Source organism: Leuciscus leuciscus, assembly GCF_965113295.1.
Source record: "Leuciscus leuciscus genome assembly, chromosome: 14".
Lineage (NCBI taxonomy): Eukaryota > Metazoa > Chordata > Actinopteri > Cypriniformes > Leuciscidae > Leuciscus > Leuciscus leuciscus.
In genome coordinates, this window is record NC_138738.1 from 5530577 (window position 1) to 5551268 (window position 20692).

General features: G+C 37.7%; 1 protein-coding gene across 11 annotated transcripts in view; it reads left to right on the plus strand.

Moving 5' to 3' along the window:
* The window catches only part of ptprt (protein tyrosine phosphatase receptor type T), a 246281-nt gene that overhangs the window by 37666 nt on the left and 187923 nt on the right, over positions 1-20692 (plus strand). For all 11 annotated transcript variants that reach the window (XM_082136321.1, XM_082136320.1, XM_082136323.1 and 8 more), the window contains exon 2: positions 12592-12713. In XM_082136321.1, coding sequence (XP_081992447.1) covers positions 12592-12713 — 122 coding nt within the window. The remainder of the gene's footprint in view (positions 1-12591; positions 12714-20692) is intronic.

The following is a 20692-nucleotide window of genomic DNA, read 5'->3' on the forward strand; positions in this document are numbered from 1 at the left end:
TAATCAGAAATTTCTGAAGGATCATGTGACACTGAAGACTGTAGTAATGATGCTGAACATTCAGCTTTGCATCACAGGAATAAATTCCATTTATAAAATATAATCAAATAGAAAACAATTATTTTATGTTGTAATAATATTTCACAACATTACTGTTTTTGCTGTATTTTTATTCAAATTAATTCAGCCTTGGTGAGCAGAACTCTTCTTTGAAAAACATGCGTTGTCCTAAACGTCTTATTTTGCATTCCACAGAAGAAAAACAGAAATAATACAGGTTTTAAGCCACACAAATATTCGTAAATGAATCCACCCTATTTCTTAGATCAGTTCTTAAATCCGTTAATTCATTTCTGTGTCTTTTCCCGCCTTTCTCTCTTCACTGCAGGACAGCACGACTCCCTCTACAGGCAGTGATAAGGGTGAAAGGAGGGAAATGAGAGAGGAGGGAGTTAGAGGGGAGAGAGGGGCTAAGATAGGAAGAGAAGGGGGTTAGTGGGCATCCCTGCGGAGCGCACGAAGCAATAGATGGACCTGTAATGAGCACCTGAGAGAGAGGGATGGAAAGAGTTGGAGAAAGACAAAAAGAGTGGGAGTTAAGCTTAAAAATATTGCAATCCTCAAGCAAGGATCAGCTCAGAATTGTGGCGGTGTTTCTCCTGCACCCGCACAAAAGCACACTGACACATTGACACAATAACAAAAACACATTGTTATTGTGTGGTGTTCGTACAGTACTGTTAATGTAGAGGTTCAATTATTGCTTTAACATCTGCATAAAAGCTGTTGTGTACACACACCAGCGCATAGTTACACAATTTGATCACAGTGCTGGGGACCTGATGCAGCTGATAATTCAGCAAGTGGCGCTGGACTAGAATACTGACAATCACAGCCTAAGAACGGTACACACACACACACACACACACACACACACACACACACACACACACACACACACACACACACACACACACACACACACACGTGCGCGCACACACACACACACACACACACGTGCGCGCACACACACAAATAGCCTTGTAGAATACTAATACACACACCACTCCCACCAGAGGCCACTGGGTGCTAAATTAGATTGGCAATTGGAATATGTTTTTCTATGCTAATTTACTGCCTCTGTTTCTCTCTGACAGAGTTTCATTAGCCACTCTCACTAACACCTCACTTGAGGCTGAACGACAACTTTAAAAGAAGTAAATGAGAATACGTTTCCATTTTACTTGCATATTTGCATAAATAAGTGCCAAATTGACAATCACACATGCACACACACAAATGTTTTATTCAGTTTTTTCTTCTTTTTTAATGTAAAATGAAACTAAGCAGAAATTAGCAAGCAGCTAGCTACACAATATGACTTCCAGATTTTTTCCCCCTTATAATTAAAGGAATAGTTCATCCATAAATGAAAATGTTATTGTATTGTTTGTTGCTTTGTTACTTTTTTTTATTAATAATGATAACAATAGTGTTAACATCTGTCTTCTCTAAAAGTAGTCAGTTGATAGCTCTGTGTGAGGAACAGACCAAAATTCAGGTTATTTACTAAAAATCTTGCTCTTGCAATTCTCCTTTGTCCTTATATAAATGTTTGCATTGCATTTGGTCACGACATATTCAAGAACCAATGGCATGATGTTGATGTGCCATTTTGAATCTCAATGTGAAGAAGAGGGGAAGTTTTCCATGAATAATGACTTAAATTTCATTAACACAAAGTTGTATACCTTCAGAACATTTGGAATATACTTATGGTGCTTTTATGAAGTTTCTATGGAAAATGTCTTATTTTGTGCGGTGCACAAATATATTTTTTGGGTGAACTTTAATCTTTGCACCTCAGCATGAAAGAGCAGTTCAATTATTGCACTATAAACTGCAACATTACACCTGTTAATGTAAAACTTCATGCAAATTGCACAGTTAAGCACGTCACTGTGAGCTTTCCTCGAGAACAGTCATGCAGGTGAAGATCTCTGACACTCATTTCTCACTCAGCACTTGAACTTTAGGTTTTTTTCCCTCTCTGGTATTTCACACGCTCAGGTTTTTGACAGCCTGGGTGCCGGGAGTATTTCAAATGAGCATGTTCAGTTCAAACCCCGTACAGAAGGGCACTTTGAAGTGCACTTTGACAATGCTTTTAGTGTTCCTCCTAAAACGCTCTCAATATTTTTATATTGAGAGCTTCGCTCTGCCACTTCAGTCATTTTTTTCTTTTCTTTTTCTTTTCTTTTTTCTTTTTTGGGCTGATAGGTTTTGTCGAACAGGTAACACGTAACAAGCATCTCCCCAGGTGAAAATTTCCCAAGAGGCATGCATGACCCTGAAGCTTCAGCGTGACATTAAATCTCACAAAGCGCATTGCTGAAAACACTCACTATACGTTTGCAGTTTTCAGACACAGAGATCCATTGTGGCTTGTACAGAGTGCATGGGGTTTCAGAGAAGTGTTGCATTGGCGCAGGAAGTGCTCTGCGGTCTGGATGTTCATAGAGAGCCGCTACTGTATTAATGGTTAAGGGTTGGTATAAATGGGCTGACAACACATATGTATGGTATTGGAGACCATATTAGTATCAGCTAGTGTTTGCGGTTAATTATATGCATTGGTCTGTTTATTAGAATTATGATGCCTGCTTTTTACATGCAATTCTATGGCATGTTTGTTCACCTGTTTTATGGTCTCCATACCAAGATGCATAATTTGAGTTTTTTTTCATGTTCGTAACACAATCGGTGTGGGGTGAGTTAAACTCCAAATTCTTTGGGTTAGGTCCTTGTATATAGTATGATCCTAGAGAACCTTTGCCTCCTGGGCTGAAATCCCTTAAATGGGAAGTTTAACAGCTCTTTGAAGCGTGTATTCCTCTGGCATGTTTGTGTTTGTGTGTGTGTGTGTGTGTGTGTGTGTGTGTGTGCATATGAGCCAGTGATAGCAGTTGAGCTGATTGGAACAGACAGAGATGGATGGCAATGTACAGACATATAAAAGCTGCTGTGTGCATGAGGGTGTGTGTTTGTGAGTGGCTCAGTAATAAAAAAATTCAGCTGTCTGAAAAGTGCGCTGCTAACCTTATGAAACCTGTCAGGAACATTTGTCAAAAAATAAAATAAAAATAAAAGAAATGAATAAATAAAATATTTATATATTAAATATTATTTATTTTATTTGTTGTTGTGACATGTTTACATGTATCTCATTCTCTGTACTGTAATGCAAAATGTGTAGTGATATATTATAGTATTTATAAGTATTTATTTGTTTTATGCTTTAATGCTGATTAATACAATCACTGTATTATAGTAAGTTTTACTGTAAATAAAGTTGACAAAGAAATTTAAATAAAAAAGTGTATTACTGTAACGTAGTGACAATCTACTACAAGAATAATTGAGAATTATGGGATTTACAAAAAAATGTATTACAGTAAGCGAATGTGATGGAAATTTGCTTATTTGTGATTAAATTAAAGGCAGGGTAGGTAAAAAATGTATAAAAAAACTTTCTTCCAAATTTGTTTAGACTTTATATATATATCAATGCATAATTAAAATCTAAGTACTCTGAAAAAGAAAGTATAAAAATCGAGTGTCTGTAGACCTCTCATGACTGTTTTAAAGACAGCTCATTATTTCCATTCACTCCACCCCCTCCCTTCTGGGCTCCTTCCAAAGCCACGCCCCCAAAACACATGAACGCGCGACTCCGACAGCTGAGCTGAAGACGCATTGTTTACCTGAGACGAGTGGAGAGGAGCGCAGTGCATGCAGTGACATCATGTCAGAATCACATGTAATAAAAAAATTGAACTTTATCATTATGAATATAAACAAATAAGATGTATTTTAGTACTCACTATCAAGCTAGCATATTGATATTGGTAAAGTTTAAATTATGCACAATTCAACACTATAGCTATCATCTTGAGCTAGACCAATAGATTATAGTACGATAGATTATAGATTATCTCTACTACAGCTCGCTAAGTAATGTTATGTTAGCTAGCCTATATTACGCAGCTACGTGTGCTAATGACACATGCTTCATGAAAAAATAAACAAAAAAATATGTATGATCAAAATACAAAAAGAAAGATTTACCTGTCCAGCAGAAATAAAGCCATCGAGGAGTCACTTTTCAGCCCCTTGAGGTCCCTCAGTTCTCGCCATCGCTGGAAAGCCACGCCGATATTAACTCGCGTTTTATTTCTTTGTTTATCCAAAGACTTTTTGTTCAATGCCTTTTCTTGTACTGTTACTGTCTTCCTTTTTTTGCCTGGTTTGCCTTCACTAACTGCATAGGCCGGTACTGTGAATTTTGCTTGCTCTTTCTCTGCCATTGTTTTGGTATTCCTAGGTGCCTCTTGAATTCCTCAAATCAAACGGGACGCGCAAGTGGGCAGGTTCTGTGTGGCAAATGGGTGGTTGCCATGGTTGCGAGAGAGTGACAGCCGCCTAAGCCAATCCTATGTTTCGTCCCGAATGGAAATAATGAGCTGTGTTTAATACAGATTAAACGGTCTAGAGTCACTCAATTTTTATACTCTTTTTATCAGAGTTCTTACATTTTAATTATGCATTGATATATATATAAAGTTTAAACAAATTTGGAAGAAAGTTTTTAATAAATGTTTTACCTACCCTGCCTTTAATGTCTCATAGCAAACACTCTTCATAGTCTTTACGGAGATACTATTTTTGAGTTTTTTTTTGTCAATTTTGGGGTGAAATTTGACACTTTTTGAGACCCCATAACTTTTACAAAAACATGAAATTGTAAATTAGTCATTTGTAGAAGAGCTGAATATATAGTATGATCATAAAAATCTGTGAGAATTGGTATGTGATGTTTGAAGTTTGTGAGGACATTTGCTGTCTGTGTGTGTATGTCCTCTCATTGCCGACCACGGGACGAACAAGAGAGCGGTAGGACGTTTTTATTTATGACCCGTCCAAAGCGGCAGAAACAGTTGTTTAGAGTTGCACACGCAGACGTGTTTTACTGCCCGAATGAACTTTCATTTCTCTAGTAATCATTTTTTAAGGGAAGAAAAACTGCAGGACATGCAGTTTGTGGCAGCTAATAATTTTTATTGGCAAATTTTTAAGACCTGAAGTGCAGCACTGGAACATTTGTCATTTTTAATCAGAGAGAGAGTCTCCTGAGGTGTGTTCGGTGTTACCTGAGGCGGCTCTACCTTCCCCGAATGTGAATTCTGCTGTTTCGGCTGCCAACCTCCACTTGGCCTCTGTGGAGGGGGAAAAATAATAATTAACTTCCAAGGACATACAGTATTGAGACTATGAGTCTGTCTGTCTGCAGGGGGAAACTCCATAAAATGAGGTAGAAAAGTGAGCTGTAAAGACTTAAACGGACAAATACACATCACCAGGAAAAAGTAACAGGTATTTATGCAGCAACAAACCATTTGTGCTTCAAACATGGTTGGTACCTCAAATTGCATGTGCTATTAGTCTTCTAACTTTCAACTTGGACCAGGAAGAAACCACCCAGAACACTTTAGTAACATTGAAAATCTAAACAACTGCCTAAAGGTGCGATCAAAAAAGTGTATGAAGCACTGCTCACACGGAAATCACTTCCAAAACAAGCAGCTTTCTGTTGATCAATGCGGAGAATTTGCATGACTGATGCAAAATCTTTGAAATCTTTGCTTGAATAAATCTTTCGCTGAAATTCCTGAATGCATGGATTGCCATTGAAGTCTTATTTCACCTGTAAAAAAATTGCCGAACAATGGTAAATGTTTCCTCACATTAATAAGTGGTCACTTTTAAAAATGCATTAAAACCACCTAGAACATCTTAGCAATGTCCTGACAAACATCTTAGCATCATGGTGGCAAGTTTTGCACGAGCAATCCTTGTTCACATTTTTAATACATAGTAAGATATACTATTTGCTATATTGGCATATGTATATTAAAGCCAAAATGATACTTAGTGTCCCATTCATTGACAACTATATAAACATTCACAGCGCTATATAGATAATAAGCTGGCAGACAATTCTGGAAGTTCGGTCGAATACAGGCTATTTTCGCTACATGTAAAACATACAATATGCTTCAAATGATTATTCATATATGTAAATATGCACTACTTTAATGACAAGACAAGGTAATGTAGCTGTTGTGGAAAAAACTAATAAACAATACCAGTCACAGCAGGAATCGTTCTTCCCTCTGCCATGTTTAAAGTTCAAGGCCCGCCCAACTTGGGAACTACGTAAATGAGAGGGTGAGAGGGTGTTCATGTCCAATTTTTAACTAGGAAACTTGTGTTTATGATAATTCTGATAGCATGTGAAAGCAGCATAATAGCTGATGTCCGTAGGAAGTTTCATTCTAGCTGGAGTCTGTGTGTGAGAACAAGCCAGGTCAAGAGAAGACTTCCCAAGTTCAGTTGAGTCACCTTTTAGCACTAATCAAATACCCAGAGTTTTTGAAACACAAGCATTTGGTAACTGGTTAATTACCAGTTATTCAACAAAAAAGCTCTGTATAGGAATAAACACGGCATTTGTCAGCAGAACGGCAGGGTATTGTAAAAGGTGAGAATTGTGTATTTGGCAAAGGCATGTTGCATTTTCACTTGGTCTGTGGGGGAAAGTGCTTTGGCACAGAATGTCCAGTCAAAACTGCTTTTCTAATGCTGATATTTAACTCCAGAGTGTTGCAGCCGAAGGTGTAAAATGTGATTTTTAGTCATACAACGTGTGGATCCATGGGAGTGGTGCGGGGAACAGAACCCCGTAATCCTTGTTGCGTTTTAAAGGTGCGAAAACCTACTCGAGCAACACAACACTTCCCACTCTCGCTGGAGAAAGTGTGAATGTCTGTTGGGCGCCTGTTCTTGGAGGACCCGAGTCCTGCTGTCTTTGTGTGGGTGTAATGTGTACTAAATGAAGGAATCACTGAGGTGTGTACAGCTAATACATGGGGACGTATGAATGAGTTTGAACAATTAGGAAGTTGGCGTTGAGTAGGGTGGTAAATATCCGCTCGGGCGTGGGTGGACTGGCACCTCTTTGTCCTTCTGTTGTAAGTGAAACTAGGAAATCAGCGTCTGTCCGGCAGGCACGGCTGCACCTGTAGCACAGATGATGGATGGGAGAGATTTGCGGCGCACAATGGATTCTGTGGCCCGAGCGGACAAGGTTAAAGGCGGCAGGTGAGGTGGAAAAAGTGGCATTAGCTTAGGTTGACGGAGTTGCTACATTGAATGAGTGACAAGCTCGCTAGAGAGCCGCTGCACGTGTTTATGTGCTAAAAGGTGTTGGGAGACGGGAAACAAGTGAGTATGTGATGTGGAGTTTCCTTTCTCGTTGTATGCCCGTGTCAGGCCTATCTCTTGCTTAATTCAGAGCGACAAGCCATGCGAGCCATGCTTTCAGAAAGAGTGTGTGTACGTGTGTATGTGTGTACGTGTTTCACGGATTAAATTGGCCGACTTGCTCCTGGTTCATGCAGCATATAGAGCTAAACATAGAGGGTTTTTATAGTTTATATATCTAAACAGTAAAAAACCTAGCTCTTTTGTATTATGTTTTATAATGTATACATACATACATTTATTTATAATGCATACATACATACATACAAACATACATGCATGCATGCATGCATACATACATGCATACACATATGTATATATATATATATATATACACACACACACAATTAGAGTGAGACAAACCAACTAATACCTAAAAAAGACAAAAACAAACAAAAAAAACACAATGATTATGTCACTTTCTGGAGGTGATCAGGAACTGTTTTTTGTAAGTAAAATGATTTTTACAACAGACTAACAAGATGGAAAATGATGGAAAAATATGTAAATCAATAACCAACTTAAGAATTCATTTATGCATTATTTTTTTTTATTTTTTTGGTGTGCAAAATTTGGATTAGAGAAAGGACTTTTATCTTTTATCATTGTGAGTTTATAATGTTGTCTTATATATTCTCTAGGATGGAGAAAAGAACATGTTCTTTGGTAGAAATGACTCCCATTCACTTTGGCTTGGATTTTCATTTCTAACATATGATAGATTTGAATGTGGCTTGAAACTGAAATAAACTATACAGATGATGAGATTTTAAACATCACTTTGATCGCTGCATTAACAGCAGATATCTGAGCTATTATCTGTGTTTAGTGGGGTGGACATAATCACTTTAGTTTCAAACCGACTATTTGTCTGCTCGACTGGAAATGCCGCTGGTGAGGGCCAAGAAAGACACAGCATATGCTTATGACTAATGCAGTTAAACTCTCAAACATGAACATAACTTCAATATCTATTAACTAAGATATAAGATCTTAAATAAAGTAAGAAAACATTCAGTTAGTTTATTATATTTTGAAAGCAAATTAGTGGCATTATAGACATGTACTCATGTCGAAGCTTTAACTCTTTCCCTGCCAATGACAGAATTTTCCGTAATTTATGAGACAACGCTTCCCCGCCATTGACGGCTTGCCTGGCTTTCCGAGTTTTCACTGTTATATGGTTGGGCTATTATGCATCTTCTGAGAGCATTGAATATCCTGATCAAAACGCAGGCGAATAAGAAGCAGAAACAAGTGATAGCATATGTAAGCAGATGCTTATGTAAAATAATGCGTTAATCAACATTAAACAGAATATAAATCAAAACTGTCTAAGGTTACTGAATGAAATGTTGACCCAGGACGAGCTATAGGACTGTGCAAGCATTAGGGGAGTTGATGGACTCGATCTACTCCATCTATGTTTTGAATCTGATCCAGGCGTAGTCTTTGACAAAAACACAATTTTCTCAGCTTTTTGTTCAAAATGTAGCTTTTTATTAAACTTACCCACATTCAAATGTTGATAAAAAAGAATGCCTGAAGCTATAATAAAACAGTTTTTTTTTTTTTTTTTATAAAGCAGAGGCTCTGTTCTTTTTATTTATTTATTTATTGCATGTTCAGATATTCATACAAAACAATATTCTGGGGGCCATGAAACTTTTGTGAAAAGGATCAAAAATGCTGGATCTGGCTGGCAAAATTCTTTCAAAAACACTGACGGGGAAAGAGTTAAATAAAAAAAAGACACATCATATTATTTTCTGTTTTGTTTTGTTTTTACAGAAACAGGCCCAACTTATTAAGAGAACTGTAAGACCCTGCCACCTCTGTGTCTGTACATGCCAGTTATTTTTCAGAGCGTAAACAAATCCTTCTGTTAATCTAGCAGATGTTACGCACCCACCTCTTCCACATCTGCCCCAAATCTCACTTCTTAATTTCCTGAGCTGTGAAATCATCTCGAAGTTCATCAAGAGCTCCTGATAGGGCAGCACGAGCGCTCTGTTCGATAAACACGGTATTGACAGCGTGCCAGCGGTAGGGCATATGCCAGCGAGCTGTGAGAGGTGTGGAGCAATGAGCAGCAGATGTGAGGGACGAGTCCAGCTCGTACCGATGCCATGTCTGCCACTGATGAGTTTGGAAACTCTTGCTTGTCTGCTGTGGGGCAACTTATCAATAATGGATCAAATTGGTAGGCAACATTAATTAGAGGAGAGATACATTTGTGCGAGTGTGTGTGCAATGTGATTTCATTAGCATATTGGTACTAGCTTATTTTAGTACATTTCTATACATCATCTTATTGAAGTGTGCTGTGTGACAAGAAACTAAGCGTCTGTATTTGGCAGATTTGAGCGCATCCAGCCACAGTGAATGATTCGCAGTAGAGAAATATCGCAAACTCTGACTTTTTCATGACCCAAGAAATATAAAAAATGTGTTCTCATCTTGTGCAGCCAAAGGAAAAATGGTACAGTTGAACAAACTTCAAAAATGAGAGGAGAATGAGTTGCAAGTTTCCCGCTGACATTTTGAAATACTCTGGGTTTATTTAACATCACAACTCGCATGATAAATAGCGTGAGATACATGGATGCCTACGTTTTGACGTCACCATCAGGGAATAACCAGTTTTTTTGATACAGTCTTGTAAACGTGGTTTACTTGCATTGCCAGGTTATTGATTTGCATGTAAATCGATAAATCGGTTTATTTCAATGAACAGATTTTTGGTAGTTAACACCATATTGGTGTGCATGTAAAAGTGCTCAATGTTGACAGCATAAACAAGCCTTTTTACATTTGTTTGACTTTAGAGACTTAAAATGTTTATGAATCCTTAGAGGTTCATAGAACACACTTCATAGAATTTCCAGGTTGATTTTATTGTATTTTTAATTAAGTTTTTATTTTTTTTTATGTATTACTTTTAATCACTTTTTTTTTTTTTTTTTTTTTTGACATTAGTTTCACTACACTCTGTTTCTGTACAGAACTTAACAGGATTTTGTCAGGCGCTTCATATAGGTTCCCATCATGGGATAATTTTATGGATTTAGTTTTAATTAACACATTTTCTTTAATTTTTAATTTTAATTAAATTTGATGAATTAAGCGGTTCGTAAACCTAATTTATCGCTAGGAAAATGTTAAATAACCGTTTAAACATGAAAGTATTATGCAGTCATTTAAGGCATTACTCCTTAATAAAGTGTTCTTTAAAATTGAGTCAAGAACCTAAGGGTTCTATATAGAACCCCACTGAACCTTTTGTCTAAGACTGTATGTTCTGTGTGATTTCTACAGAATGAATGACTGAAATATGTTTGTTTTACCATAATATTGTTTCACTTATATTTCATAGTGATTGAGCTTTCTTGAGCCGTACAAAGAGTGCAAATTACTTAACTTTTATTAGTCTCAATTGAATTGAATTTATAATCAAAATAGTCATTTATAAAGGTCTTTACTGTGAAAGTTTCTCTGTTATTTATTGATAAATTCTAAGTCCTGCAATGGGTTTGAGTTTTTAACAGTCACCTGTGGGAGTAAACAAGAGTGACATCAGAGATTTAAAAAGTCTTTGTACTAAAGTTGTACAAATGTAAAAAAAAAAAAAAAAAATATATATGCTATAAATGATACAGTGTTATTGAATGTATACTAATGTGTACAAATACCTAAACATCCCTCTACAAACCCAAAATTCTGTTCAAAAACATGCACTGTTATGCTATGCTAATTGTTTGACACTTTTTTTTATTTATTGAGTATGAAAACGTCGTCTTTCCCCAGCGTAGGCTGAGGACAAGCAGGGTGGCAGTATGAATGTGTGCACACTTCAAAGTCAATTAGGAACCGAGAGTTACATAAACTACATGAGACCTTATTTCTTCTTCTGCTGCTGTCTGAACTGAACCCCAGTGGGCAGAAGTGTTCCACAAAATCACGTCTTTGACTGGTTAATTCTTTCCTACTAGGCCCTCCGATCGCTCCCCCTGGAAAATTCTGAATATTTTACAATTGTTGTTTTTACGGTTGTGCGATTTCTTTGAGAATACCTTTGATGTGGTTTGCGAATCTTGCTAGTATTGTAGGATTCATCGCCTTTCGGCGCTCGTGGCAAATTAATTATTTTTGTAGCATTTTAATCCTCTTGTGTAGCTTAATACGCAGGGGCAAATTAAGACGGCAGTGAATATTTGGTCCTTGAAATATGCAGAAATGTAAATGTAAGTATCCTGCAGGCAGAAGTTTCATCATGTTGAATCTGAGCACTTAACGTGCACACAAGCTAAAGAGATTTCCGCGTTGTGTCGTACAGAAACAACGTCCATTCAAATAAGTCTGGATTACACGTTCAGTCCACCCTACAAAGATTCAGGAAATAAAATAGTCTGAAGGGAAGCAAGAAGTATAAAAACTTATTTATAAAAAGGATAGTTCCCGCCATAGATGCTGATTGGTCAATACAGTAGTCCTATCAGAGTAATATTATGTGAAAACCTGTTTATTAACTCACAAAAGTCTGTACGTCTGACACAAAAAAATAAAAAAATACAATGAGTTCTTTTTGCATAAAGAAAATAATATTTGAATTTTATTTATTTATTTTTTAATAGAATTTTTTTAATGACAGTTTCACATTTTGTCCCAAATTATCATTATCATAATGTATCTGGATTTTTTTTTTTTTTGGTAATTTCAGTCAGATTAAAATAATATAATATAATGATTTTAAAATTAAAATAGGAATTTATCAAAATTAAATTGAATACAGCAAATACAACCATAACAAACAAACCAACAAATAAATACATATTCAGAGAATATATAAATTTGCTTGATAAAGCAATATTTTAATAGAAATCTGTGAACGTAATATTTTTTATTTCATAAAGTCTGTAAGTCAAGGCTGTAGTGCACGTCATATAGTATTGACCATTTATATTCACAATATAGTACACCCTTTTGCACCTTACTGCTTAAATAATCCCTCTCTCTAAAATAGGAGACAAGAAGACGTGTGCTATTTCATCCTGGGTTTCTAATCCTTAGCTCCCGGCTAGCATAAAGCTTAATGCGGTGGAAAATCGTGTTTTTAGCGAAGATGAAGTAATGATGGCACTCCGTGGCTTAATCATGTTGACATATGCCATCTTCCCCTCTTTTCTCTCCTGTGTGTTCTGTAGGCAGCTGTTCGTTTGAAGAGCACTACAGTAATTGTGGCTACAGCGTGGCGTTGGGGACTAATGGCTTCGCCTGGGAGCAAGTCAACACCTGGGAGAGACCCTCCATGGACGCGGCCGTTCCCACAGGTATGGGATACACCTACATGCCTCACTCTTTCCTGTTTTATTTCTCTCTTTCTCTTCTATTGAAGACTTTTTAAAGGAATAGTTCACTCAAAAATGAAAATGGTCATTTATGTGAAGCATTTCTATGATGCTCCAAACTGACATAGAGTGCATCAGTAAAAGTTCCAGAAGTAAAAATCCCACATATATATTCTTGCTATATATATATAATCAACATCTTTAAAGCTGCAGTCCGTAACTTTTTTTGGGTTATAATTATCCAAAATAAATTTTTGAGCAACCAGCCAGTGTTCAAAACTATCTGCTTGCCTTAGCTCGATTCAAAACGGTAAGCTTGTAATAATGTTTTTAATTCCAGTGGTACTGGTGGATTTCCGTAGCCTGACTACGTCAGACTTCGTACTTCCGCTCAATTTCAGTTCGCTTCTGTACTCAGTCTGAGATAGCGACCTACCTCTCAGTTTTCCTCCGGCCTCAAAACAGCCGGCCAATCAACGAACAGAGGGCGGGCTGAGAGCCGTGACGTAGACGCTGATTGTACCGTGGATGCGTAGATTTACTTCACATAATCTGCAAAAGTTGTTCACAGCCATGTTCACTCCGGTATTTCGCTCGATGGTTTTGTTTTCGCATCATACATGTGTTTACAGTGGAAGTTCGATTCGGCTGAGCCAGCGCATAACACACGTCATAACCAAACGTTATGTGATTGGCTTACGGGTAACCAATGATTTTAAACTTCAGACAAGCGCCCCGCCACGAGAAAGAAAACGCTTTTCAATTATGCCCTTCCAGACTCTGTCTACGAAGCAAAGCGAAGTAGCAGAGTTTGGTATTACCAGGCTAGGATTTCCGCGGGAAATTCGAGCATGTCTCTGCGTCATTACGTCAGTAGGCTATATTGCGTGTGAGGATGTTGAAAGGTGGAGATTTATAGCCTTTTTTTCACAGCACTTGATATAATTAAACTTATCAATTTGATGGCGGATCCAGAAAGGTTCAAACGACAATCGCCAGTGACAACTGGAGATTCACCCGTTGTAAAATGCAAAAGACTTCGGACTTCGGAGTGGCTACAGAAAAAAAGAGACTGCAACCGTGCGAAAGTGAAAACAAGGATAAATATCGGAAGGGCTTTTGAAAGGTGGCGTGAACTCCGTGTTTTGAAGGGGTTCAAAACAGACGCAGAGACGGCTTTTTTTCTGCTGGACAGGTAAGACATAAGCGATCGTTAGATTTAATAAGCGCGATTTACTGCAATGTTTTTTTTCCCCTTAGTTGGTCAGACCAAAAGTGGATGTTACTTGTTCAGATGACATTTTCCGGTGAAAATTCTTATGTTGGTCATACTTCCAAAAAGTAGAATCTGTGATTGCGAATGCCAGTATCCACTCCGGCGCGGCGACTGACAGCCGCACATTCTCTTCAAAACATTGGATTCATCCGCGCTGTGCCGTGCCGAGGCACAACCCACGTAAAGTTACGGACTGCAGCTTTAAATCGGTAGTTTTAAAGTTATGCCTTTTGTGAAACTATTATGTAATTTGCAAGGCTTGTAGTTCTTTCCCTCTTTAAAGCCGTTTAGTACTTTTTTGCTTCAAATCAAAATTTGTGATGTTGTGATTTACATCGTAGCTGTTCGGTTTTGGTTATGGCGTACAGTATAACTCTTTAACTTTTAAAAAATCCCTTAAGGAAAATGTATTGGTAAAAATTAGAGGTGGGCATAGATTAATTTTTTTAATCTAGATTAATCTAGATTAATTTTGAAATTAATCTAGATTAATCTAGATTAAAATGGCTCATTTGAATTCTGCCGAAGGCATTCAGAATATGTGTGCTACCCAAATAATGACTATAAAAGTAAGTCTTTGAGAACGGGTTTCTCAAGCCAGGTGGCGCATTAGACCAGGGGCTCATCTCCTGTTTCCAAAATGCATCACAAACTGCTTGAGAAAGCTGTTCTACTCATAGACTGTAAAAGGTTACTACTGTACTGTTACCGTCCGTAGGCAACATTAGGTAGGCCTATGTTATTATCAACTACTATAGGCTATCAATTAGGGATGGGCGATATGGCCTAAAATCTATATTGTGATATACATTGCACATTGCAGCCTCTTGCGATAACGATATACAGTATATTATAATAAAACCATTTCAGAACAGATTACACAGACCCATGCTAAACAACTGCTAAATGTTTTTTTTTTTTTAAAGGGTGTATGTAGTTTTGAGAACATATATTGTGCAAAACTGTAAGTATACAACATAATTTTGCAGATAAATAAAATTTAAGTACACTAGCTGCAGAGACTTAAGTAGGTCTAATGTTTATTATGGCTTGGAGCTTATGAAACCCCAAATTTAAAATTAGAATATTGTCTAACTGATGTCTTTTCAGTTCAAAAGAAACACAACAACGATTCTTAAAATCGAGATTATGTGCTACACCACTCAGATATATTGGAATGGGAATAATACGCGCGCGCTGGTATTCAGTGATATCATGTTTCGTTTTGAATTTGAGGTGGTCGAACGGATTAGTCGTGTGTTAACTTACCGAACTGTTACCCCACACACTCTGTCTATAGTTTGCTGCTGCTCGTCTGACGGCTTAAACCCGAACCAAGTCCAAATAATGGATGTGGCACCGATCTTTTTCACCAGCTTTCACTTTCAGCCGTGTTTACTTAAGATGACGACGAATATACGTTGCAGCCGAGTTTACCTCGCGGCCGCGGGTAGATTGCGTCATCATAGCTTGTGTAGTATAGAGCCATCTCCCAACCCAATTTGGAGAATAGATTAACGGCGATATTTTTTTTATCGCGCGATAAGAGTCTCGCGTTAACGCAGCACGTTAACGCCGATAACGGCCCACCACTAGTAAAAATATTTTCGGAACCAATGCCACAGGAAAAAGTGGGCGGGCACTGTTACACTCTATATAGATTGATGCACTATATTGCAAGTCTCCTGATGTGGCTACACGTCACATCACTTTCACTTTCTATGACCATACGCACACCGGCGGCACCACTCGGCATCTGTCCAACTGAGACTCCAGCTGTTCAAAATCATGCTGCGCCACAGCGTCACCCACATATAGTTAACATTCAAATTAAAATACAACGATTTGGGACACGTACTGACTTCACCCTAGGAGAGTATATAAGAAATGTGTATTGTGCATTTTTCAGAAACAGGTTTGTTTTTGTGGCTTGAATAAATATGCTTCCAAAAAAGAAATAATATAGATCACCCTTTCCGTTTTCGTTAAATTTTTTCTTCAAATACCTTAATTCAAACTCATTGATGCCACTTCTTGAAGTGAACTTTGTCCTGTATGGTGATTAGATTCACTGTTTTGGACTGCCGCCTTGAAATACAGAATGGCGCGACCGGTGTGCGATAAGCCTGCATGTGAGATGTCCGAGGCTCGGCGCGGGAAGCCACTTTTTCCAACTCGTTCTCATAAAGGCCGTATGACCAAGACTTTTGGGCAAAAAGCGCCCTGACATCTTTATTGCTACGTGCAGGTAAACTCATGGCAATTATAAGAGAAGTCACAGAGGATTTCAATTTGATTTCCGAATAACATTTAAAAATAAATATATTTAAATCTAAGCTGTGACTTTAATAATCTGGTTTATTTCTGATATTTTTGTTTTGGCTAGTAGAAGTTCTTAATGGCAACTAACTTAAAAATTTTGCAGCCAAATTGGCTGGTGAGTGAAAAAGCTAATTTCAAACCCTGTGGAGAAAGCACTTTGGCTTCCAGTCTGTCTCGAAGTCTATCTCTTTCTCTCTCAGTCCATCTCTCTCTGAAGCTCGGCAGTAGTTCACAGTGAGACAAATGGCAATCAAGTTCGCTGTCACTCTCACTCAGCCATCTCCTGCAGCGCTCAACAACCTCTGTCTCACAGCACCCTTAAAGACAATAGAGTCAGCTACACAACTGCGTCTCTCCCCGTCAGCTTATTTAACCCCATTTGCTCCCTACACACTACATCTGACACAAAAGCACCTCGTCTTACAGACGCTCCATTGGAAAGATGCTTATAAAAGACATCCTTATAAATGACAATTTTGGGGGGTAGTGTGCTCCTTTCAAAGCGCTAGAAGTTTAGGATTACTCTAGTGAAAGCACCTTTTCCAGAATGGGTACAGTGCTTTATAATGTGATTCCTGTTTAGGACACTGTATTGAGTCGCCACTTGATGTCCAAAGTAAAATCTGGGTCCTGAAGCAAAACCAGTTGAGACGCACTGTTTTGAGGAAACGAGGTCGTCAACAGCATCAAACAAAATCTAGCCGAAAACATCAAAGTCTAGTAATTTTTCTCTATTGGGGGCACTAGCATCAGGCCCCATCTGATAAAAATACACAAGCACTCATTAATAAATAAACGGCTGAAGAAGCACCATCTGCGCGTGTTGATGTCATCAGGATCTGATTGTCTAATCAGGGGAGGAAATTGGGCCGCGGCATGATCCTTCCGTCATTAAGCCCTGTGGAGACGCACCGATATCAGTCTCTCCTCTCTGATTGTTGGCGGCACTTAATCCAGTGTTCAGTGAATTACACCCAGGATGCAAAAGACCTGATGAAAAGTAGCAATTGAAGAGTGTATCCACAGGAAAATTGTATTGCTCAGAGGTTGCTCTTTTATAGCTCAGGAGACCTAATCAAAGACTTTAGATATAAAAAGACGACGCACTCATGTTACTATGATTGGAAAAAAGTTCAACGCGCTATATGGCGGAATAAATCCCGCCTTCTAAATAAAAGAGCCAATCAATGATTGGTAAAGTCATTGCGTTAAAGGGAGTTTTTGGAAGTGTGCTTCTTTGCGTAATAAGTGCTACTTAGATTACAGCCAGTGTAGAATATCCTAAATTCCATGATGATGGAATTAAATATATCTAGACTAAATACCAAGTTCTGGCATGAAACTCTAGATGGGGCAGGCTGATTGGTCCGTAACTCATTTGGTAGCGATTGCATTGTCATCTACATTGCGCAGCTGATTGGTTGCTGTTGCATCAGCGGCCAATGAGCTGCGGCTCAACATTCAAATACTGGTACTGTTTGCTGTTTGCAGACTGCAGTGCTTTTTCAGATACCCTCCACCTTCCTCAGCTCTACCTGTATAGATCTGCTATAGGGTTTTTACTTGTAATGTAATGTTATTACATGTTATTAAATTTTTTTCCGCCAAGACCAAATACATTAATATTGCCATATTCATGACCATGCGAATCTCTATTATCATGCCAATCTCTCAGAGAGCTAAAAGATAGAATCATAATATGATCTTAAAAAAGAATTTGAAGAGCAATGTTTTAGGGCATATTGAGATTTTAAATGTCAACTTCAGTATCTTGGCAAGAGTGTGTGAGAGAGTATTAGGATATTTGTATTAGAAGAAATCTTTTGGATTTAAATGCATATCCCCTTTTCTTCTCCATCTAGTCTCATTGCTGCCTAGGAGAATCAATTGCTATAATATGGAGGTATCATTTGTGTTTTGTTTTCTCTACGGGCAGAGCAAGAAAAGGTAGAGAGATAGAGAGAGAAAGGCGACTCAGGTGGGGATGAAGGCACCTTAATGTGTTCTTACAGGAAGTGTAATGAAGCCTGTCAGTCGCCACTGTTTCATTTTATTCCTCCGTGGACCGCGGGTCACTAGCATCAATACAATCCATTCCTCTCATTACTGCCGCCCTCTGAGGGCTTCAGAGACAAGCTCCTCCAGGGAAAATACATCTGCGAATGAGATGTTGTGGCCAGGTGCACACGCTCTTATTGCTCTCAGAGAGGAGACCAATCATCCCTTCGATGTCACACTCTAAAATGTTAAGCGAGGGAATGTGCATCAGTACTTTTAGTTGAGTTAATTCATGTAGTCAAACTCTACAGTGGCTTTGATGCCAAAAACATCAAATTTTAGGCAACAATGTGCACATATGAATTGAGAAAGTTTCTGATTAACACGTACAATAGTATTCTTATGTTTTTTAGACATCTGCTTTTGTGTTCCAAGGTAGAAAGGGGCAAAAAATAAAAAAAATAAAAAAATTGGTTTGGAGCAACATGAGAGTAAATTATGACAAAATTTTCCTTTTTGGGTGAACTATCCCTTTAAATGTAAGATTAGTCTGGGTATTTTTAGTCTGTGAGGTTTGGGGTCACTAGTTTGTTTGTTTTAAAGAAAAACTAAGTATCTTTTTGAACGGTTTAGACTGCGTTTATAGCTTTGCTATGTGTATGATTTCTAAAACTTTTTGGACCTTTAATGAACTCACAGAGGCAATTTATTTCCTGATGTATTTACTCTGTCTTTGACGGACAGATGAAAGGCCTAATTTTTTAATGTTCTTTCACTTTTTCTCTCTTTGTTTCTCATGTCTTTATGATATTTGTCCTACTATTTCTATCCTCTGATTGGCCAGAGCTGTCAACAAATCAGAGCCAGTCAAAAGAGCTGTCATTTAATCATCACAAATGATTTCTGTGCAGCCGTCCTCTTGGGTGTCCAAAGTCCCTCTGCATACTGTGCACTTTTTGGAATGGTAATTGAGTCTGAATTATAGGTTGTCTGGGCAGTATTGCGTTAATGTGCGTGTTACAGAGGGTTGGCATTTTTAGCCTTTCACTTTTACTTTTTCATATTTTTTTGTCCTTCGTGATGATTTGAGGGCTCTCATGGGCAGCAGTGCTTGATTGTGAGTCTGATTTCTGTCCTCTAAGATTAGAAAGTGGGGCGGAAAAGGTTGCAATTGAAAAGAAATTGACAGGGAAGGAGCTCTAGGCAAGCACTTGCGTACACCCACTTACACATGCACTTAATCATATAGACACACATAAAAACCAGTGTTGAGTGAATCTTTGAGTTGCTCATAATTTAAAGTAGTTAAACTAGTCATGTTACACTACAAGCTAATGAATTAATTAAAAACAATTTAAATCAGAGCAGTGTTTTTCTGACACAAAAACATTGAGAATCTTAATTAAGATGATTTATGAACACATTTTTTCACGAAATGCCACTAATATATATAATAAAACACATTTATATAATTGAGTAAAAACATAGTGATCAAACAGCAGAATTTAACAAAATATTATGTTGAGAAGTAAAGAAGATGGGCACACACACATCAGCAATGAACTGGTGCATTTAAATTAACTGTCCAGGTGAACAGATTCACTAAAATTAATCTTCCCAAAGGTTCATTTGAAAGAGTTAATGTTTAGATGACATTTAGTGCTTCAGTTTGCTTGGCTATTAACCTGCATCCATAATGCATAATTTTACAGTGAAATAATACTATATTTCTTATTTTATTTGTATTTAACAACAATATTGTTGTTATTATTATTATACTGTAGTCCTGTTGATATATAATAACAACATTTTTTGACAAATTGCGAAGCCCTACAAACAGGTGCACCAGACTTTAAGCTTTTTTGAATTGACGCAATCACAATTTTTATCAGAAAAATATTAGATGTTTTTTTTCCCCTTCCAAATTCAAAAGTTTTAGCTGGAAGTAATAGGATAACAGGCTTTGTTGTATAGGAGGTTTGTGACAATCTGCCATTTTAAAGTGGTAATAAAGTCTTATCTGGTAATTTGGAAATACTGAGTAGGTGGTTTTGAACATTAAACATCAGTGACTACTATGTTCAAATATTACACAGAGAGAGATATAGGGAATGAGGGAAGCTGGGTATCCAGCAGCACATTGCCATGAATGAGATTGACAGGTCAAAAGAGACAATAGACAGAAATAGAGAGCGATAGGCAGAAAAAGACAGATAGAAGGAGATGATTGAGAGTGAGGTAGTGGATTTAGCAGCATATCCCAACACACATCAGTCTTGTTTACTGATTTCCAGGCTCCAATAAAGCAAAGCTTTAGCCTCTATGAGTCTCCTGTTGCGAGCTGCCGGAATCACGCTCTCACACT